Consider the following 23,195-nt stretch of genomic DNA (forward strand, 5'->3'; position numbering starts at 1 on the left):
TATGCATATTACAAGCCCTTGTAACAGAGTGAATACTCTAAAAAATTCATATGATTATAAAGTTGCTTCAGTGTGGCCCTCTATTTTTCACTACTGTCTAAACCTATTAGAACTAGCTGTTTTTTTTTTCTGTAGTTACTCATTTGGCAACAATTAATATTTACATTCAAATATCAGGATCCAGCTAGACTCAGTCATCTAAGTCATATTTGATGCAATTTCCGTTAGTCATCAAATTGGTAAATAAATATTTATTGATTATTATGCTCTAAGTACATCAGAATCTATTTGGGGGGCACTGAAGCATAGTTTTATCTTGCTAGAGTAAATGTGGAAAATGTTTAAAATGTGGTGTAAAAAGCTATTCTCTTTAAGTGTACAGAATTGGATTAATTTTATCACTAGATATAAAAATGATGAGGGAAAAATGAGAACCCTCCTTCATATGAAAAATGTTAAAATATATCCTTATTAATCTATATATGTATGAATACTATATAACTCTATTATTTAAGGTGTCTTTCTCCTTCATAGATGTAACAGATTATCAAATATCAATGTGTACATTATGTATCGTCTCTCAACTTCTGTAATATTTTCAAACAGAAAATATCAAAAGTAAGGTTACCAGGATTTTTTCCTTGAAAAATTTCAGATGTAGGAGTGAATTAATTAATAATAAATAATAAATACAAAATTATGTCTAATTAGAAAAGTATTTTAATATTATCTGATAGTGCACAAGTTATCCATGTGAAAAGATTGATTGATTCTCATAGAAGTTAATATTTGAGCATCAATTGTAGGCTTAGAAAATATAATCATGGATTCAGAACTAGACTGAATATGTGGGATCCTATTCAACTTCTTCAGGAACACCTGTGACTGTGACGGCAAAATAATTTGAATGTAGATTGGCCACTTTGGATATTTACAATGTAAAAGTGCATTTTCATGAAGCAACTTTTATAAGTCAGAAAAATAAATAACTATTCAATAAATAAGTGCATAAACGAAGAAAAATTGTTTCCTAACTGCTAATTGATACTCTTAATTTAGAGAAAAATATTCTAAAATTATCAGAAACAATATTCAGATAATTCAGTGAAGTAAATCTTCATAAGTTTAACCGGACAATTGTATCATTTATATATTTCTCTTAAAAGTTGCCAACCTGAGTTTATAGTAATTAAAAGCTAACAAACATTCTTAAAAGGCTGTAGATTGCCAGGCTGTATGTATCAATGAAATGTTTAAACTAGTAAGGATATTATGACAGAAAAATATTTCTCAAAATGATTTAATTACAAAGACGTCTAAGGACACAGCTTATCTGGTTCTTCATTTGAACATTATTGGAACTAACATACTTATTTTGAAAATAAAGTACTGTACTCTTTTATAGTTAAAAATATACCGACGAAGATTTTTACACGAAGCTCTATGTCTAGTTTGCTAATACCTCAACACATTTGAATAGAGAATTATTTTACATAGGCTATACATATTTATGAGATACTATAGTTTGTTATGTTTTATACACATATACATTGCAGAAAAATAAAATCAGAGTATTTTGTATATCTGTCACCTCATATATATTTATGATTATTTGTGGTGAGAACATTAAAAATCCTCTTTTCCTGCTATTTTGAAATATACAATACAATATCATTAACCACCGTCACCCAACTGTGCAATTGAACGCCTAAACTCATTCCTTTTATCTGTGACTTTGTACCCATTGACCGACATCTTTCTTCCTTTTTTCTCCCCTCTTTACCCTCTAGTAACCACTATTCTAATCTCTGCTTTAATATTAACTTCTATAGATTCCACATGTGAGTGAGATCATGTGGTATTTGTCTTTCTGTGCCTGGCTTATTTCATACAACAGTATCCTCCAGCTTCATCCATTTGCCTCAAATGAAAGGATTTCTTTCTTTCTTTCTTTCTTTCTTTCTTTCTTTCTTTCTTTCTTTCTTTCTTTCTTTCTTTCTTTCTTTCTTTCTTTCTTTTTCTTTCTTCTTTTCTTTCTTCTTTTTTTGTCTGAATAGTATGCATTGTTGTTGCACACTTAGGCTGATTCTATATCTTGGCTATTGTGAAGAATGCTGTAAAAAACATGGAAGTACAGATATCTCTTCTACCTACTGATTTCCTATTATGCATCAATCAAAACCAAAAAATAAATACATTTTAAAAGAATGATGCAATGTCTGAAGTGATGAAAACAAAATTATTTTGTAAGTATCCAGTTCCTACCAAATTAAAACTCCATAGAACCACACTGTATTACACTGTAAGGAATACTGGGAGAGAGGGGGTAGAAAAGAAAATGTCTCACCAAACTACTTGTCAGGCATATTGCTAGAGGCTGTGTATCTATTGGTCTTTCCTTGTATATGTTTCAATCTTAAAATTCAGACCTTTGTCTATCTATATATCTATCCATCCCATGAAGAAGATCTAAACAGTTTGCTGTATGGTATCAATACTAAAATATTTTTTAAAGGAGTTTTTGTTTACTTTATGGGAACAAAGTTAGATAATGAGTCATTTTTCAATAAAAAACAAATAAAAATAAGTAACATGTTTATAAATGAACTAAGTAAATAAATAGATGTTTCTAAGATGTGTTATACTAACTTGCAGCTTCAGGTGAATGCAGTCCATAATTGTACTTTCTCTTTAGAAGAGGCTATATCATTCAACACATATGAAAGTCCTTTATTCTAACTTCAGATAACAGAAAAACTTAGTGAAATTCAGAACCATAAAACAGAGATAAGACTTAAGAATGTCAGTGCTCAGTGCCCATTATCTTAAGACATATTACCTTTGTTGGGTCTATCATAAAGCCAGGATCTAAAAGACCTCCATCGTTGTGATCGTGATCTACCTCATACATGTTATAAGATGGATTGCCAATTTCTACATTTATTCCTCCATTGATAATAGGTTGTCTTCTAATTGTTTTTGTCCTAGAATATATGAACATCAATATGTGTGAGTTTGTATAAATATCACAACCAAGGTTTATAAAATTATCATATTTATAGATTTCCTGACTTATTTTGAAATAAATTGACTAAATTACATTTGTCAAGTAACGGGAACAAAAAGTAGTATTTTGATCGGCTATTTTCCCGATTGTTTTAACTTTATAAAAATACACTGGAAATAAATACCTCCTAAATCACTAATACCACATCATTTGAAATTGAATGTTTACCAATCAATTATCTTTTTAAATTCTAATTTTTCTCCTTCATTCTAAAAACCATCCCAACAAAATAGTGATTAAAAAAACTCTAAAATAGATTGTTTTCAATCACTAAGTCACATGACTAGAATTTTGTCTTACATTATTCAGATAGTAAGTCAAAAGCTCTCAGTTTTTAAAATTATTTAGTTACGGCTGAGGGCTACAAGTGCAAGTCTGTTACATGGTTATATTGCACAGTGTGTTGAAGTCTAGACTTTTAGTGTGTCCATCACCCAAATAATGTACACTGTACCCATTAAGTAATTTCTCATCATCCACCTCACTTTCATTCCTCACCCTTCTAAATCTCCAATAGCTATCACCCTATACTCTATGTCCATGTGTATACATTCTTTCACATTGATTTATAAATGAGCGCATTTGCCTCTTATCTTTCTGTAGACAACCTATTCCTCCAGATCTATAAGTGCATTTTCAAATAAATTGTAATGATACTTCTAGTGAGGTATAAAGTAAGTGAATCAATGCACTATTTGTCAATGAAATGTACAAATTGGAGATGTACATATGCATATCAGAATCACTGGATTGACATTACTAATCATACACATTAATATAAAAAGGTGCTCCTCAGAGACCCTTGCTATTTCAAGGAAAGACAACTGCAAATGTAAAATTCTACTTAACTTCTGAATAATATGATCTCCTGTTAGTTTTGCTAGAGTAAATAAATGGACCATTCCATTAACATAACATGGGAGAAGATTTGTCTAATTTATAATCACTTAAAATAAAAGAAAGTTATAAAATGATTTCAAAAACATAGTATTTTACAATTGAAATAACTAAATCATGTTTTAAAAAATAAAAATTATATATGTTTCTGTATCTAGTTGTGTGATTTATTGACTACTGCTAATCTAGAACATTTTATCTTACCTTCTTTTTCTTTTACAAAGCACTAAACCAATTACTAAGGTGGTTATCAAAGTCACCAAGAGGACGAGAGGCACAATGATGGCAATGCTTCCTGGAAAATAAATGAGTGAATAGATGAAGAAATAAATAAAATGAAGTAAAAACTGATACAACTACATACTTCATTGCATCAAATTACATTGATAAAACAAAAATAAGCTTAGCCAAAATGTTTATATTTCTGGTTCATAATTATGTTATTGGAAAATTGTTCTCCTCTTAAATACTTGATCTGCTGAAAATATTTCTTTAGATACCTCCTTTCATTTATGTGTTGCATTTAAATATCTTGAGATTAGAGATCTGAGTTTTCTGTCAGTCTGAGTTTAGTGTTTCCCATCACACACATTTACTTAAATGATGCAAATATATGCTAGTATGTCTTTTTAAATCAACTATGACTGAACAAATATTTACACAGTTTCACTGAGTACATTCCCACCCTTAGTTTTGTTCCTTTAGCTATCCAAACTTTCTGGCCATGGGTCTATGTGGCAAGTTATGTGGCAGAAGGAGTATCAGTGTTTGATTAGGATGGACATTGGCGTAAATATTGGTTTCACAACTTACTTGAAATGAGACCTTAAGTAGGTTACTTAAATACTTTGAGGCTCATGCTCTTCAACAGTAAAACAGAGACAAAAAGACCTACCACAAAGGGCAGTTAGCTTGATTCCACAAAATTAGGGGGCGAAAAAGTTCTCTTTCTCATGTTCTAGTTCCTGAATGGTTTTAGCAAAACATATTTTGGGAGCTTGGCTTATGTGGCAAATGTCAATTATTTTCCTTTCTTCCACATATATGAGAATGATCTTGAGTACTAGCACTAACAGAATCAATCTTCAAAAGTGGTCAGTGAAATTTAGTACTTGTTTATATACATCTGAGCACAGGGAAGTAGCAAAATTGAGACTTTGCTTTCCATTTATATAATAGATTGGCAATTGGGTAATCATTTTTTTTAGTCACTGAGTAGGCAGACAAAAATAGCTCATTGCTAATAATGTGACCCACAGGAGAATACACCCAAATGCCATTTATTGTAGGAAGAAAGCTGAATACAGAGTTGCCTGATAATAGGAAAGTATGAAGTAGCTAATGTTAACTTTTCTTACTGAAAAATGACTAGTACACATGAAACAAAGGCTTTTGTCTACTTTGAATAGACCTCGGGTTGATATAATCAAGTCAACTTAATCACTGGTTAACCTAAGAAACAAAGCAGCCCAACAACTAATTAAAATTTCACATGGAGATCTCGAATGGATTAAGAACAGAACACTACAAATTCTTAAAGTTTATGAATTTTTCCTGCAAATACATGTGCATATGAAAGTATCAAGGTAGAAATTAATGGTGATATTATGCACAATAACCAGCCACTTAGAACTTTACTATAAATATATAGATCTGTTTTAATAGCTTTATAGCCAGAGGATATCTGGGTGAGATAATTCATACTGGAGATCACTTGCCAAAATACCAAAAAGGCTTCATTAAGAAAATTTCATGTATAAGTATCTAATTTAGAACTTCGAGAAATAACCTGCATAAAATATAACCATCTCTTCTAGCCACTTCTTTAGACGCTTTCTAAAATATAAAAGTCATTTTGTTTTTTCATGTAGTTATGAGAACATAGTGTGTTTGATATTACTATATTATCTCCTTGGTTTTGGGAACGTGAACTTTATATGCATCTGTAATTTATTAGTAATTAATGAAAGCAGAGAATCTGGCACCTTGGATGGTGATTAACATTTGTTCACAAGTTTTAAATACCAGTGAACAGCTTGCTTTCTTCATAAACTATGACTTCAGCTGATTGATCATGACTTTATCAATACATCGACTTCATTTTTTTCCCTAAAATTTGTGTAAAATTGGCGGGTGTAAAATACCTATCAACATAATTTTAAGGTATATAAAATTTATTTTCTCTCAATGCAATTATAAAATATCTTTTAAAATAGATTTTATTTGTTCTACAGTTTGGCATTCCTATGAAGTAGAAAGCTGTTAATTAACTATGATAGAAAACAAGGGGTTTCTTTTTTTTCCCATCACAGATGGCAGTTACAAGCCCATATATTACAGCACTGTGTTTAAGAGCCTAGACTTCTGATATGTTTATGTAACCAATCAAGGTAACTACTATAATGCCTAATGTCACTGATAAATAATGCAGGCTAGAAGGTTGGCAAGTTTTTTTAATTTTTAATTTTTATAAAATAGTTTTTATTGCTGGAAACCACAGATATTGTTAAAATTGTATTATAGATATTATAAAAATAAGTATTTTTCCCAGTAGTATATATGGTAGTAGATTTTATACTGTAAATAAAATGATCAAGCCCTTTTGCAGGTGATTTTTTTAACAGTACATTGTTAGTGGATTATTAGAAACTGATTGAAAAATATACACTCAGTACTTACTAAGGGTGGAGAGAGTATCTCAAGTTTCTCATAAAAAATAGAGCAAGTCTTTTTTTGCAACATGGTTCTGAAGCCTCATTATGCAACATTTTTCCATTAGAAGAAAGAACTGTATTTTTAAAGTGCTGTGTTGAGCCCCTTTCCATACAAGAGCTGGTACTGCATAGCAGTTGAGATAATGGAGCAAGGCTACCTCTATTCACATCTCAGTTTTACTATTTATTACCAACATACGCTTAGGCATATTAATTGTATTTGTCTCAGTTTATTCATCTATAATATTGGTATCATCATTACTAGCTATCACATAGTGCTATAGGTAGGATTATGCCAATCATAGAAAGTCCTACATACACTCTTAATAAAAACAATCAAAATATATGTTCTCATAGCACTCTATGCATGCTTTTATTTTGCACTTTTCACAATACGTTATATCAATTTGTTTTTGAGATCTTTAAGGGCACAATTTCTTTCTCTTTGTTCTGCAAATAATGCAGTTCTTAGGATATCACAGGGTCTACACATTCAATTCTGATTTAGCAAGTATATCTTAAGTGCTTGCTATGCTCCAGACCCTCACTATATATACTCTGTTTCACACTGAGGATAAAAATGACCCTTCTCTCATGTTGCTTGACGTGTAACAGAAGGTGACAAACAAATGGGTTCATTCACTGTATTAGCATGAATACTGTATTAGGGAAGTATGCATTGTTCTGGGAATATAAAGGAGGTGCATCCAACTAGATCTGGGCTGGAGGATGACTAGTGTATTTCTGGGGCTTTAGGAGCAAGTCTTTAGCAGTCTGTGAAGAGACTTTAAAGGCCAAGAGGATTAGGACTAAGGAAAAACAGTTGGGCTAGACACTGCTGGAAGGAGATGTGACTGCAATGGAAAGCAGAGGTGAGATTATGGAGTATGTAACCATATAAATCAGATGGTCAATTGTACTATTGTTTTTCAAAGATAATGTTGAAGAAAATTTAGGAAGTAACATCTACTGAGTATATTGTTTAATTCAACTTAGGAACGGAAGAGAACGTTAAGAATGGAACTTAAGTGATGATTCGGTAGCCAGCTGAAGCATCACCGCCTTTCAGTCATCCATATGGACAGAAGGGGAAACAGTATAAGAAAATGAGCGTGGGTAGGGGGCAGTGAAGAGATCATATGGGGACTGAACTTGAGATCCCTGTGGAGTATAGATGATATAGATACAGATATATCAAGCAAGCCGTGAGATATATGTCTCAAACTTAGGAGATAAATCGATTTTGAGCATAGGAATTTGGGGGAAATAAACAGTTGATAAATCATGTCAAGAATCTATGTCTTGGCAAGGAGAGTATATCCAGGACAAGGAGAGTGTCTAGTGATAAACAGAGAGTAAATTAACCAGACAGAATAGAAAGGAAATAATTTCACAAGGAAGACAGAGTTGCTTCAAAAGAGGTAGGAGAGAAGCCAGAAGTGTTCAGTGTCATGAAGTTCAGAGGAAGAGAGCATTTTCTTTACCGATCAAATTTACAGTAGAATAATATCAGCATAAATTATATAATTACAATGACTTCCTTTGACATATTGGTCTATACCCTATTCTTAAGTTTATGTTTATAGATATGTATAAATATGAGGTATATGTATTTGTTGAAATTAGCATGCTCTCTCTTAAGCATCTTGGTACACTGTAATGTTAAAAGTTATAAAGAAAATATGTTCCCAACTTAGTAAAGGTGACCCAGTCATCGTCAAGTGTCTGTCTATCATTTTTGTCCTGGATCTCTAACTTCAGTTCGTACCGCTCTCCCCATTGTCCTCTTGAAGCTAGCACACCGGTTTTCTTTCAGTCTGCTGGACATGCGCAACCCTTTGTCGCTCCACAGTTGTACCTGCTGTTTCTTATTCTTGTGCCTTGATCCTCAAGTCTCAGCTGAAGAGGTATCACGACCTCAGAGAAATCACTCCTGGCCTTACTTTGTCCGTGACATTCTTTTTTCTCCCCCCCCCCCCCCCTTTTTTTTTTTTTTGGTTTTGCTTCCTTCACAGACCAATAAAAGCTTACAATTACTTTATACATTTCAATATTTCCTTTTTTATTTGCTTCCTTGTTTTATTGCTGTTTGCTCCATTAGAACCTCAGCTTCATGAGAAGAGGCACTGTCTGACCTCCTCACTGTCCTGTCTCTGGGATCTAGTGCAATACTTGACACTTAGCAGAGACTTGATAAACATTTGCTTTGTGGAAAGAAGACATTCTTTTCTTGAATCTTTCATTTATATTTCTATATTTGCAAATGTATAAATTCTGGTATCATATAACCAGTTAATTTTAGTACTAAAATAAAATACATGATATAAAAATGATAAGGACAAAGTAGAAAAAGAGATACAATGACCCCCTAACGGATAGCTTGCCCCTATTGTCACTATAGTAAAATATAGTATCCCTACATTACTGCCCCAGAAATGATGAGTATATTTTTATCTTTCATAATTTCAGCAGATACCACAAAAAGCACAATTCAAATACTGAGCATTCAATGCTCAATTTTATGTGAATTTTAAAATTTTATGTAAATTTAAAATAGAAATATTCAATGAATATTTTATCATCCTGACTTTAAAGCTCTTGAAAATATCTTCAGAAGAGTCAGACTAGATTTTTAAAATGGAACCTGAGCACCAAGCCCTAGATAATAGATCTACCTAATTCCACAAGCTGCTTTTAGATACTTCAAACATCAAGAGTCAGTAAACATCTCTGCCACTATTCAGAGATGATTATGAAAGCCATGCACAAATCAGAAAGGTGAATCTTTGTGTAAATTGAGGCTAATTAGGCAGACAGAGGCAGTGTATTCTGGAATATGCCAACCAAGACCCACTGATGATGGGAATGCAGATTTGAAAACACATGTCTAAAGCTTCATCTTTCTTATTGGGTAGATGACTTCTGCTCAAGTTTAGGGAAGGTTTGACAACCATTCAAAACCACTAAATTTTACCCAAAAGAATAAAGGTAATCATATTAGGTGGGAAAGGTCAGTTTAACTACCTTTCCCCTTCTTTCAGAGCTACTGAGGCAAGTTTCTCTAAGCATAAATGTCTGATGATAGGCATCTAATAGAGTGATTATTTGGTCAAGTTTTTCAAGTCGGTGATAATTTGACATTTATGTAGCTAATAGTCCTTTCAAAATGTACTAATGCTTCTATTAAATTTCATGACTTTAAATCAGTGATGGGAGAAAGAGCTTCAGTGTCATTGGAAAAGGGTTACAACTATTTGCAACTCTTTCCCCTATTTGATGTTTTTTTCTTTAGCACTATTGCACGTAATTAAAACCAGTTCCTTACATTTGCCGATGCAAATCATTGGAGACCCCACTCTCTAACAGAAACACCTGGAGCATTCTAGCTCCAAATCATTTTCCAAACACCAAACATTTCCTTTGTGGATGGTGCTAACACAAAATTTCCAAATTCAGTGCACGTTCCACACTATTTCTTGTCAGAGAGTTTTTAAAAAAAATTTTAAATTGTTTTGATACTCTAAAAGGCTGTGTATCTTCTTTATATTTGATCATTGAGAAACCGCCATCGGAAAGGCTAAAGTATCTTTTCAATTCCCAGTTTATAAAGGCACCATGCTCTACAGGTTGATAACTTCAAATGCATTTCTTTCATTAATAAATGTTCTTAATGATTGCTTTGAATTAGTTCATAAAATTATATATAAATTAGTACACCTCCAGAGTTATTATTGGTAGTATATTTGAGCCCTAAATCCTGGGAAGAGAGATAAAGCATATTTTCTTTTTTCTTTTGTGTAACAAATTGGGCAAGACACATTTTGCCACCTCTAACCTTTTATCAGCCAATACTCCAAATTCCAGTGTGGTAATCCTACAATTATATGCTCATAGCTTCCCTGGGGCCTCTCCCTTCCCTGACCTAAGGAGAGCACACAAATTCTAAGATCAACTCAAAATGCTCCATAACCAAAAATCACTTATCTCCCCTTTCCAAATTTAAATATTCATGCCCAGACTGTTTATTATAGACCTATTTTCCATTTTTCAAAGATGCCTAGGCTTATTAATAAACCCAAATTAATCTCTAAATTAGCAAAATTTGAACAATGATATCAAAACTGTCTGGGGGCAGAGACAACAAACGGGTATGTCAGCAAACATGGAACACCTGCTTCTAGGGTACAAAAATAATATATTTTATACATTAATAGTGCTTTTCCTTTTTCACTAACTCTGAAAGAGTATGCTCTTTGTTTGTTTTTATGAAATCCTTCCCACCAGCTGTAAAGGACTAGGGAAAAATTGCTAAGGTAAGCAATCTTCCTTCAAGGATGTTACATGTTCCTTTGCAAATTTATTTACACGAAACAGACATTACAAATTTTTCAAAGGTTTTTCACTCACGGTCACATTAATGACAGTATGTGTGAATTTCAGACATTTATTTTGAAGAACTTTATAACATCATTTCAGCTCATCTGAAACCATACACAAACACACAATGATGATGCAGATACACCTGACCCTAAGACTATGGCTGCACGAAAAAGATTAGCAAAAATGTTGATCTATGTTTTAACATACTTCAAACCAATACTGTAAACATAGAGAAACAGTAAATCAACTTACATCTTTATTAAGAATTGCTTGTTAACTTACTTCTCTTTCAGACTAAAGTCTGCTTTTTACCCCATGGCACATTGAAATGCATTCCAAAGACAATACACTTTGCTCTAATTAAAACATGGAATTATTTTTCTTCCTGAAGCATTATCACAGCCATTGTGATATCTGCAACTTTTGCAGCTGATGAACACTCCGAAGGAAATGCTTATATTAGGTTAGAAGATGTGATTCTGAAAACTCCCCAAATCTGAGATAAACTCTCCCAGCCTAAAGGAACATGTACATCCTGGATCCTGTAATTAGATGTGAGCTCAGTGCTTCCTCGTTCAAAAACACCTGATAGCAGTGAATCTCTCATAACATTCCATGAAGAAGACTTCTAAGACTCACCTCACTCAATAATGACATAAAAATGATTTGTATGCAATGTACACTACCCAAAATATTAATCTGAGAAACTTACTTGTGCTGATACGATCAGACTTGCTGCTTTTGGGGGCTGGCCTTTCACACTGTGTGCCTGACCAGTTGGCGGAGCATCTAAAAATATCCAAACAACAACAAAATAGATCAGTGAATAACAAAGCCCACAAGTCTGCTAATGTAGTAATTTTAATCAAATGAAATGTTATAGGAGCCAGGCATTACAAATTGATGAAATTAGGTAGGAATTTCTGCTAATTTCTTGCATATTTTGAGTATGCTGCGTGTAACTTTCATTGGACTTTGTTAAAATACTTTTTAAAATTTAAGTTTATAGTTATTTTACTTATTCTGCATTAAACTTAAAATTGACATATTTCATAGCAGTATTAAAATCTTGATGAATTGGAACTTAATTTGAGAGATATGGAAAATTACAAGTGGCCACTTACAAAAATTGAGTTTGCATATTAAACAAATCCTTCTGTAAGTTTTTGTGATTTGTTTTTCTGGTTGTTCTAAGTCCAAAGTGGAACTAACTACCAAAAGGCCAATAGTCGTCTGTCTCCTAGTTCAAGCTGTAGAGTTTTTACTCTCTTCACCAGAGATAACAAAATGCAGTGCTTTCCCATTTTAAATCGCACTTCTATTAATATGAAGTCAAGAGAATGTGCCCAAATTTTTGTTGGGAGGAGTTGTTTTCCCATATAAGTACTATGACAGTATGATAAGAAGTAGCAGAAGACAAGAATAATAGATCTGATTAAAAGTTATGATTTCAACAGAAATTGCAACTATGAAATTAGCTAGTTGCATCAAAATAAATGCTGGAACAGTTTTAGTTGTGTTTAAACAATGTCTATTGGCTAACATAAGATGCCTCTGTGCATCTGTCACAGGAAATCCACAGAGAAACAATTTAATTGGCTTCAGTTCATAGTTAAAATGACTGTCAAATACCACTATATCAAGAATAGTGTACACAATAAAAAAACAGCTTCCAGAACCATTCTAAGTGAACCTCTCTGAGCATGGTGGGCCAAACTAAATAACTGCAATTTCAATGTCTCTGCCAATTCTTGGATAGCCAATTTTGATATCTGAGGATTCTTCAGGAACTGAGCTTCTATGATGCCACACAAATTATTTGTGATAGTGATAAAAACAGTATTGGCTGTCCTAAATCATGGGCAAATTCTCACAAAATCATTATTACTGACAAAGTCAAATAATAAACATAAAAATATGTTTCAAATAAACATATATAAACTTGAACATAAATTGGCAATGAGGTTACTGTTAGATAAAAGAGTTATTTAGTTAATAATGATAAATTTAAAACTATGATTATGGAGCATGATTTAAATGAAAATTAATAAATTATTAATATTATAAATCAGGTCATGACTCGTGCATTAGCCCAATTTTTTGTTGTTACGTTATAAAAAGCTTAAACATTATATGATTTTCTATACATCATGTTTATTATAAACCATAATGCAAGTAAATTATTAACATAGATAAATACATTTAAGGCTAAGTCTACAACACTGTATACTAAAGTGAAGTAATAAAATGAGCACATTTTCAAATTATTAGAATAAAGTGAACAACAAATGAAATCATTGTGTTTTTTTCTTTTTAATTTGTAGTATTTGCAAATGAATAATCTAGAAAAAGGTTCCAATTCTTCCTATATTTTAATCATTGACCAGTCCACACATAGTTCAAAATAATATATTTGGGAACATTTTACAAACGTGTTTTTGCAGTGAATTCTGATTGTGAAATGCTTTTTGTGTTATGTAGCTTTACATCTGTCAAATCTTTCTAATTTACACCAAGAACATTTCATATGCTCCACAGAAAACCTAATGCCGACTGCTTGGTTATTTCATTGTGTATTAATAGCTGTTGTGTACAAGTCTACATGTGTGCAATTATTTTGAATTATTGCCAGAAATATCAAAATTTACTTTTCAAGTTATCTCATTTAAAAGAAAAAAAAAACTAATCAAGTTCAGCTTAGATAAGATAAATGGCCCAAGGCATATTTTATTGTGTTACTGAGAAAAGAACCTCTGGGGCTTATCATTACACTTTCTGAAAAGTTTTGAAGTCAGAATGTGGAATTGCTTGGGAATTAGAAGATTAAATGCTACTTGACCATATTATGTTCTGACATGAACATCATGTATTTTTAATAATTTATAAAGTAATTATATTTTGAAATTTTCAGATTAGCAGAGATTTTTAAATAAAGAAGATAAGGATAGTGTAGTTCTTAGTCCAAGCTCTAGAATTATTTAAGTAGCACAGGTATTTGTTAATATTACAGTATAATTCTCTAATTTATCCATAGTTTGAATCCAGTATTTATGATAGATAAAAGAAGTCACCTGCTAGTGATCATAATCCTCTTCTCTTTTAAACTGTAGGAGCCCATTTAAATTCATAATCTTTACAGAATATTTTACTTATTATATATTGGAAAAAACTCTCAAAGACTGTACTGGAGAAATAATTAATTTTCAGAGTTATACATCTTAATGTGCTGATGATCACTTTGCCATTCTCCATATACTCCTTACAAAATAATGTTTTATGGACAGAGATAAAATATGTTCCACTGTTCTGCATTCATCTCAGTCTTAAAAATTCTCTTTTGAGTTGTTAAATAGAAATCATTATTCTTGTTGCCTACCTTACAAAATTATAACTTAAGGCATTTGCTGCTCCACAAGTTCCTCCAGCGGTTGATTTAGGACCAAGTATTTTTGCCATCTTTATAGCAATCCATAAATCTTCATACTCTAAGTGGACTACAATGATCAAAGCCATTAATGGCAGAGGATTTAAGAAATACAATATGTGGAGATCATCAAAATTTCCTGTCCAATTCCCTACTAAATTATTTGCATAGCCATGCTGAATATAATGTCTCTGGTATCCATCTCCTTTTTACTATTACTCAAGCAAAATCGATAGTCCATGCTCCGGTCATCTTTAATCTGTACTATTGAAATACACTGTTCCTTGCTATTCATCTGGGGACAATTATCTTCATGTAAGCCCTGCATGTCCCCCGTAGGCAATCTTTTCTTATTTTTTCTTCTCATCCAGCAAATAGCTCTGTATCATTCATGTTAAAATTGCAGATGTTTCCCACTGCCCTTAACCTTAGGACAATGAAAATCAGCTTCATCTTATGTGCTGATCACTAAAGGACTGTAAATGATTTAACATTTTAAACAATTCCATGAATTTTAACTAAGCATCATTGGATCAGGAATAGATGGATGGATAGGTAGGTAGATAAACAGATACTTATTGACTATTCAAATAATTGTTTATCCTTCTTTCTTTACATCATCAAATGAAGGCAATGCTCTTAGCAGTTTCCTGCTGTCAATAGCTACATGGTAAAAGGTATTGACTTAACATTCTTTGACTTCTTTTTTTTCCTAGGCCATTGGCACTGGAAAAAAAAAAAAAGATTAATAGTAAATTGTTTTCTTAATCTTATTCTTCCACTTCCACAATAGTTGTATGTTATGTGCTCTTAATTACAGTATGTTTTATGGTATTCCCTTTATGTTCCAGGCTAGAATAATGATTATGAAAAATGGGAAATGTTAAAATTCAGATTCTGAGGCCCCACATATTCCTTAAGCAACTTGGAATTGTGGCCAGCATTCTTCATTTTAACAAGGTGAATCTGATGCAAATAATTCACAAGTCACACTTCAAGAAATATATGATATACATCATATTACTATATTTTCACAGGCTTTGTTCTTATGTCAAATATTTATTTTTTTATTATTAGGATGAGAATAATAATATACAAGCCCAGCATAATTACTCAAAAGATGAAATAAACTAGATAGAAGTTCCCTACACAGTACCTGGAGTGGGCTTATTTATTTATTGTCATTCTCATCTGCGTGTTACTGTATGAAACACATGGTTAGTTAATTTTTCATGTCCCTGAGCAGTTCGTACAATTTTGTATAGCTACAATATTTTGTGTTTCAATTATAATTTTCTGTGGCATAGGGGAATAACTTTGTATAAAATCAACAGTGTACAGATACTATTAGGAAGCACAATCAACACTTTTAGAATATCAAAATAAGCTTGGCTTTTATAAGGGGACAAAATATAATCTTTAAAATGAAAGTTATTACATATAAGAGGACTAAATATAATCTATAAAATGAGTGTTACTACATTTAGTAGCACAACTGTGAGGCATATATTGAAACTCTTAAATAATAACTCTGAAATAGTAATTATTACAAAGAGAATGAAATGAGATTTAAAACACTGAAGGTATATTAAAATCTTTAGATATTGTCTTTCCTGTAACAATGATCAATTTATATGAACTGCTCTTGTCATTTTGCAGAAATGTGGTCTAGAGCCATCCACTTTGGGAGAACTTCAAAATAACATAATGAGATTAATATCTGTTCTCTCTTTTCATCAAATTTAAAGGTCATGGGACTCTTCCAACCACAATGAAATTCAAAGGTGAACCTTAAAGCAATTTAAAATGGAATTTCTCCTCTTATATATATTTGCAAGGTTGCCCTTATTAGCCATCATGATGGAGGCATTCAGAAAGAAAAATATTTTGATTTACCCTTTTCTTTCTCTACACAGGAAAAAAAAATGACACAAAGTGATTAAGAAGCCTTGGAAAAATTGTTTATGGTGGCATGCATGTCTTAATGCTCTTATAAAAATTAAAAATATGATTACAGGTTATGAAGCAATTTATGCCAAAGTATTTTCATACAGCAAGGAAAATCAGAAAAACTCAAAGTTACATGAAAATACTTTTTTTCTGATTAACTCATCAAATTACACTATTTTGGTGGTGAGAATATAACTACCTTTATATAATATTTCCAACTTGAAAGGTCTACTCTCTCTGTATTCACCATATCTTTTATACACACTTTTCTGGCAGATAGTAGCACTGCAAGATGCAAAAAAGCAGAAAACCAAAAACCCTAGCATTTTGGGACAAATAATTAGATATTTATTCATCTGCTTAACTTTCCTTTAAAATCTTTCTATCTGTTATTGTTTTGCAACAATAGATAAAATTACTGTAGGTAATTTTTAAATTCTTAGATAAAATTATTTCATGTATACACAAGGATTCTTAATTTTTATAATGTGCTTAAAAATGTTCTATCTCATCTTCTGTGTGAAATGTTCCATGAATTCAGTTAATATTTACTAAACTTTATGCTAGATCCTAGTACAGGTACTTTCATATAAAAATATATTCATATCTAACTTCTATTAGAATCCTATGAGTATACATTATACGCTGCATGAAATGAGGAATTTTATATTCAAATAATCCGCCCAAAGAAGCAGAAATAAGTAGTAGTAGAAATAAAATGTGGCATTATTATTTAATCATTGTTTTAGATGGCAATGCCATGATTCTTTTAATTCAATACATAAGAAAAAATATTTTTCCTTACTTTCCCATGCCCAGAAGAGTACAGACTCTTAATTTAAATGTAAAAATATTATTTTAAAAAATGCATTTATTTCCATTGTAAAAGTGTAAGAATTACCACACTGCCTTGGACCTGTGGTCAGCTATGCCTTAATAACCTGTCTCTGGCAGTGGCAGTGAGGGACATATTAATACACTTCTTAAAATTAACTTCACATTTTTGTGGAGTTCAAAAATACTATAGATCCATCTTAAATGTATACACATTAAATATACCCTTATTATGTCTCAATTCATACAATTTTGAACACCTACAGCCAGATACTATATATTTCAGTCATTCGGTATTTTTTCAATAGATGCTTTAGCACTCTAATTTATATTTATTCAATACTGTTCTCAATCCAAATTTGACTGTTATGTTTTAAATGACAATAGCTAGGTGTTACTTTGCATTATTTTATTCAAATAGCCTAAGGTAGTATTTTAAATTTATTTGTATTGTAATAAATTTACTTGATTCAACTCTATAATAATACACTATCATGCCTAGTTTGTTGTTGTTGTTGTTGTTTTTGTTGTTGTTTTTTAAGACAGAGTGTTGCTCTGTTGCCCAGGCTGGAGTGCAGTGGCACAGTCTTGGCTCACTGCAACCTCCGCTTCCAAGGTTGAAGTGATTCTCTTGCCTCAGCCTCCGAGTAGCTGAGACTACAAGCACGTGCCACCATGCCCAGCTAATTTTTGTATTTTTAGTAGAGATGGAGTTTCACCATATTGGCCAGGTTGGTCTTCAACACCTGACCTTGTGATCCGCCGGCCTTGGCCTACCAAAGTGCTGGGATTAAGGTGTGAGCCACCACACCCAGCCTATGATGCTTCATTTTAAAGTCCTACATTAAATATTTGTTAACTAATGCTGATAAGATCGGTAAGTCAAACCTAATCAAGAACTCTTTCTGACTAAATTCTCTCAATATTAAAATAAGATTATTTTAATACAAAATTGACATATTCACATTTTAATTGAATATGTCATTTCTCCTTTTACTTTACCAGATTAACAAGAGTTTGAATATGTCATTTCTCTTTTTACTTTACAACATTAACACTTCTCAGAAATCAAGAGTTCAAATAATGTCAAATAATGTGGTAAAGTAAAAAGAGAAGTGATATATTCAATAAAGTGTTTATGGAACTAATAATTTAGGAAAAGGTAAAAATAAATGAGAAGTTTCTATTGAAGAGGTGGCCACAAAAAAAAATGCAATTAATAAAATGGATTTTTAAAGGTAATTTATTCTAAGAAGGAGAAACATAAAGAGAGGATAAAATTTAGTTTACCAAGAAATGATTCGTAAAAGGAAGTTTAAGTTTGGGTGATTTAAGGTAGAAATGTTTGAACATAAAATGTTGTGCAGTAAGCTTGAGCAGAAGTGGTCACTGAAGTATTAAAGCTGACTAAATACATATGCTAAACAATAAAATATCCAGTGATGGAAAACTTTTATCATCTAGACATTCCAGAGAAAATTTTACTGAAAACTGATAAGGAAGACATAGATATTTTTTAGAGTGAGTAGACAATTTCTGTTTAACTGAATACATTACTTACATCCACTGAAAAGGAAAAGGAACAATCATAATTTTAACATTAGGTAATATGGTGGATGTAATTGAAGACATAAATGTAGGCCATTACATTAGAAACAGTGGTTACAATTCTATAGCTAAAGGTGGGAAGAAAAAAATGAATATTCCACTACAATACCAGTGGGATGTTCCCAAAATGAAGGCCAGTTCCAAAATTGGTTTAAAAATATAAAGCCCTGGCGGGAAATCTCAATGCTTAGTGCCATGCAGACAAAGCAGCTAGCTTGCTACCTAAATATTTTATATTTTAGCATAAAGTGAGAATAAGCAATAAAGATTTTTTTTCTACAAAAACCCAACAAAGTCCCTTCCTATTTCTTAGATTTTCAGAGGTACACGGTGATGAGATATGAAATTATAAAGGCAATGTCTGGCATATTCAACTGCAGTTATTAAGCACTGTTAAAAGTATATGTATCCTATACAAATTTAGGGCAAAACCTTGTGTTATTACAGGGTTTTGAGTATGTGACTACTTAACTAGTGCTACATCTAATTCTAATTCTCTGAAAGTATTCAATTCACTTTCAGTTGCAATGCTCAGGTGTTGAAATACTGATATTGCTACTTGAATAATTTAGAGTCTGAAATATTGGGAAATGCATAAGACAAAGAAATGGTGATCATCTTTTTGGTGGTTCAGCATAGTCCTTGTTCTAGTTCCAAGCTTTCTTAATGATCCCTACATAGCTCCCTAAATGTAACACCAAAGCTTTCTAGAGCACCAAAATTTATAATCTAGAAAGGGATCTTGTATTAGTGTAAGTTTCAACTACTCAATTACTAGCATTTAACCTTCTTCAAAATTTAGAAACTGTACTCTCAAAATATTTTTAAAATTTGTAATTGTTTAAAAATAATGCAATCAAAAATTTGAAATAAACAGATAAAATGAGAAAGATTTGTTAAAATCAAGATTCAATATGAATTAACAAATTTGTCTATCCTGTATAAATGCTAATTCATCATAAAACTCTTACCAGATTTGTTTAACATTTATAGGAAGATGTTGAAGACAGAAATTGTTGAAAGCTTATGACAAAATTACCCTTTCACACACATTTCTTTCCTAATCCCAGTTTAAGATTACTTTTCTTAGAGCCAAAGTGAGAAGGTTTACGCAGGCAATGGCCTAAAAATTGATTCGGGAAGTAGAGACAAATGTCTTCACTAGATCTAAAATGCTACAAAATATTACCATAGTATTTTACATTACAGAGAAAACTACTATTTGGGGTCAGTCATAAATATCTTTACATATTTGATCAATGTACAATCACAAATACATTATATTTTATTTTTTGATTACTTATATATGCAGTCATAAATATCTAAAGGTATTTTTGCCTATGACTATACTAGACTATGATTTACCTAAAGGTCAAGATTATTGATTGTTCATCTTTGTATTCCCTCATTTCTTGAACAGTATCCAGTAAATACTCAATAGATATGTTTGGCTGATCAATACCTTTGCTGTTTGACAAAATGAATAGAAGAATGTGTGAAAACATGGAAGAGGCATAGTTGAACACATAAGAACATACATATATAGAAGTTTATAGGAACACACATACATATGTAGAAGTCTCATATATGTGTGCATTATCTATTCTGCAAAGAATATGTAGCACCATTCATAAGAACATGCTTTCACGTTATTATCAATCAGTCATTTCTCACTGAAAGGAATACTAATCAACTATGGGACTTTCTTTACATACAAGACCAGAGAAAATAATATTTAAATTATATTCCTTTTTTCTTTCATCCACTCATTCTTTAATTCATTAATTCTTCCATTTTTAAATGAGATTATTACATTCTAGTACTTGGGAATATGTAAATTATGTTAATTCAGCCATATAAATTGTGTGCCATTCAGTTCTTGTCCCAGGATGACAAAAATTTAATTATAGAGGTGTTTGCCTGGTGGGCACTTTAATATGAAAATGTATTTTACACATTTTATATATATATATATACATAAAATCAAATGTAATTTAATTCCATCAATTCATTTAATAAAGACAAAATAAAAGTATTATTTTAAGTGTAAGTTCTGGTATGGATGACCCAAACAGTGCATGCGAAGTTTGAAATTAGCCAGGCCTGGATTGAAATGTAGGCTCCTCTTTTTACAAAAGATGTATCTTTAACCAAGTCACTTCATTTCAGATTACTAATTTCTAATAACAAGGGAGAGTAATACTTCCTGCTTGCATCACACATTGCACTCAGATCTAGCCTGTTTTAAACTTAGTTTTCCCCTTAAATCTACTTCCTTTCCTCTTTTACAGTTTTGACTTTTCTATTTTGAATGGTTTCCTCTCACCACCTCACATCTTTATCTCTTTCTCCTTCTTTCTTTTCTTTTGCTTTTTGTAATGCAATAAAACTCTGTAAAAAAAAAAGTTCAGCTCTTTTGAGAGAATTAAGAGTCAAATGCACATAAAATTTGTATCATCTGAGTTAGTTTAACTCAGCCAATAAATAATATTATGAATATTAAATTTAAAAAGTGTTGATGGCATACCAATATCAATATAATTGTAATGTCTCATTTTATTCCCAACAGAAAAAAAATAAGGTTAAGTTTCTCTACTCCTTTAACACGTTGGCTTTTTCTGCTATCATTCGAATGTAAAAAAGGAGAAATAATATATTTCCCTAAATGATGATAACGTTAGTAATCATTAATCTATTTTTTATTCTTAATCAAATGTGTCTGGTAAGTATATGATTCTAATTCTTGTCTAGGAATTGTGTAAAGTTAATTTGGGATCAAGTGCCAGGTTGAAGGTTAATTAATCTAATTTTATTGACTTGTTTAAGCATGAAACATGAGCCTGAAATAAACCTTTGTATAAGCAACTGAAACTTGAAGTTGTTTGTTTACAGCAATAAAATCTAAGAAAGTGGTCTAATAAAGGCAAAATAATTAAAATGAATAAACAGTAAATAATTACACAAATAAAATAATATAATGTATTGGGTTTGGTTTCTTTGGATATTCTGATCTACTGATTATATTTAAGGCCAATCATGTGTCACAAAATCATGGGAAAATAATATGATTGCTTCAGAGCTGCATGATAATAGCAGCCCAATACACAACTATGTAATTATTCTTCATTAAACAGTGCCACTTGTGCTTCAAACCACAAACTAGAGTTTAAACTGGGACAGAAAAATGTGATATCCGTGTTCCTTTTGTTCCCCATGGCACAACTAGCAAGGTGAAAGCTTAAGCAAGCTACAGCCTGATACCTAGAATCGTACATGATAGACGTTGATGTGACAGATTTTCTTGGCCTTTACAGCTCCAAAAGACATGCACATTTCAGATTTTATTCTTTGAAAATATGCCGAGGGGGAGAGAGCAAATCAGGGACATATAATGACCTGACTTTTGCAATGTGGACAACACCAGCTGCTGAAGTTGAATTGTTCAATATTCCTGCTGAAAAGTTGTGGTCTGTTTGAAACCACTCTTGACAATTTCCTTGGGCTCTTCTTAAGCATTCTCTAAGGGGCCTCTAGGTCATGGGTCCACGTGGAGGAGTGCTACTCAGCCTGACAGCAGGACCAGTGAAGAGCAAATTGTTCAGCCTCCTTTCTGCAAGGCCAATATTTTGAGGAACCAGGGCCATAATTAGCCATCATGATATATAGGAATAATTCCCACTTTTCTGAAACTTGTGACAGAAACAGAACTCATTATCTTCCTCCCAAATGCCTTTCACCAAAGGCTTCTCCAATACCTGTGCATTTTATTATGTATTACTCACCTTAAGGACTTGGAAAAATACTGCTGAACACTTATAAAATAATTAGATTGAAACAATCACAACAGCAAAGAATGTGACAAAGTGCTTAATTCAGATCACTCTCTAAATGAATGTCCCTTTGGTACTTACATATTCACCTTGCATCCTTCTGCCTTAAAAAAATTTACTCTAAAAATATTTACAAATGCTAGTTCCTGTCCATGTTTTCTAAGGTAACTGAGGGAGGATGCCCTAAATAGAACTTGAGCTGGCTTTACATATTATAGCCCCCTTCCCAGTTACTATTACTGTCACTGTCATTACACTACTAATCTTTCGTTTATGCAAAATTTTACCTAATTTTCAGTAACAAACACGTTTAAAAAATACTCATTTTTATTGCTTGGACCCCTAGAAGTACAAATTATAGCAAGTTCTGATTATTTTGTATCTAGTCTATTACAATACTTTGAAAATTTTCATTTTGTGTGGTTACTACGTTGAGGACAATATTCTATGTTCTTTATATATATTGCATTTTTTAATCCTCAAAACAATCT

The 23,195-nt window shown here is 31.9% G+C and overlaps 1 protein-coding gene and 1 long non-coding RNA gene across 3 annotated transcripts in view; one reads left to right on the plus strand and one right to left on the minus strand.

Annotated features, from left to right (window-relative positions):
• The window catches only part of LRP1B (LDL receptor related protein 1B), a 1,894,725-nt gene that overhangs the window by 3,958 nt on the left and 1,867,572 nt on the right, over positions 1 to 23,195 (minus strand). For both annotated transcript variants that reach the window (XM_032286208.1, XM_032286207.1), the window contains 3 exons: positions 11,771 to 11,847; positions 4,169 to 4,259; positions 2,840 to 2,984 (listed from right to left, as the gene is read on the minus strand). In XM_032286208.1, the coding sequence (XP_032142099.1) occupies positions 2,840 to 2,984; positions 4,169 to 4,259; positions 11,771 to 11,847 (313 nt within the window). The remainder of the gene's footprint in view (positions 1 to 2,839; positions 2,985 to 4,168; positions 4,260 to 11,770; positions 11,848 to 23,195) is intronic.
• LOC116556870 lies at positions 6,457 to 13,352 on the plus strand. The gene is made up of 2 exons (XR_004271205.1): positions 6,457 to 7,550; positions 11,352 to 13,352. It is a non-coding gene; the product is annotated as an uncharacterized LOC116556870 (long non-coding RNA).

The sequence above is a fragment of the Sapajus apella genome, unplaced genomic scaffold (assembly GCF_009761245.1).
Source record: "Sapajus apella isolate SASKATOON/1434 unplaced genomic scaffold, GSC_monkey_1.0 scaffold18, whole genome shotgun sequence".
In the NCBI taxonomy this organism is placed as follows: Eukaryota; Metazoa; Chordata; class Mammalia; order Primates; family Cebidae; genus Sapajus; species Sapajus apella.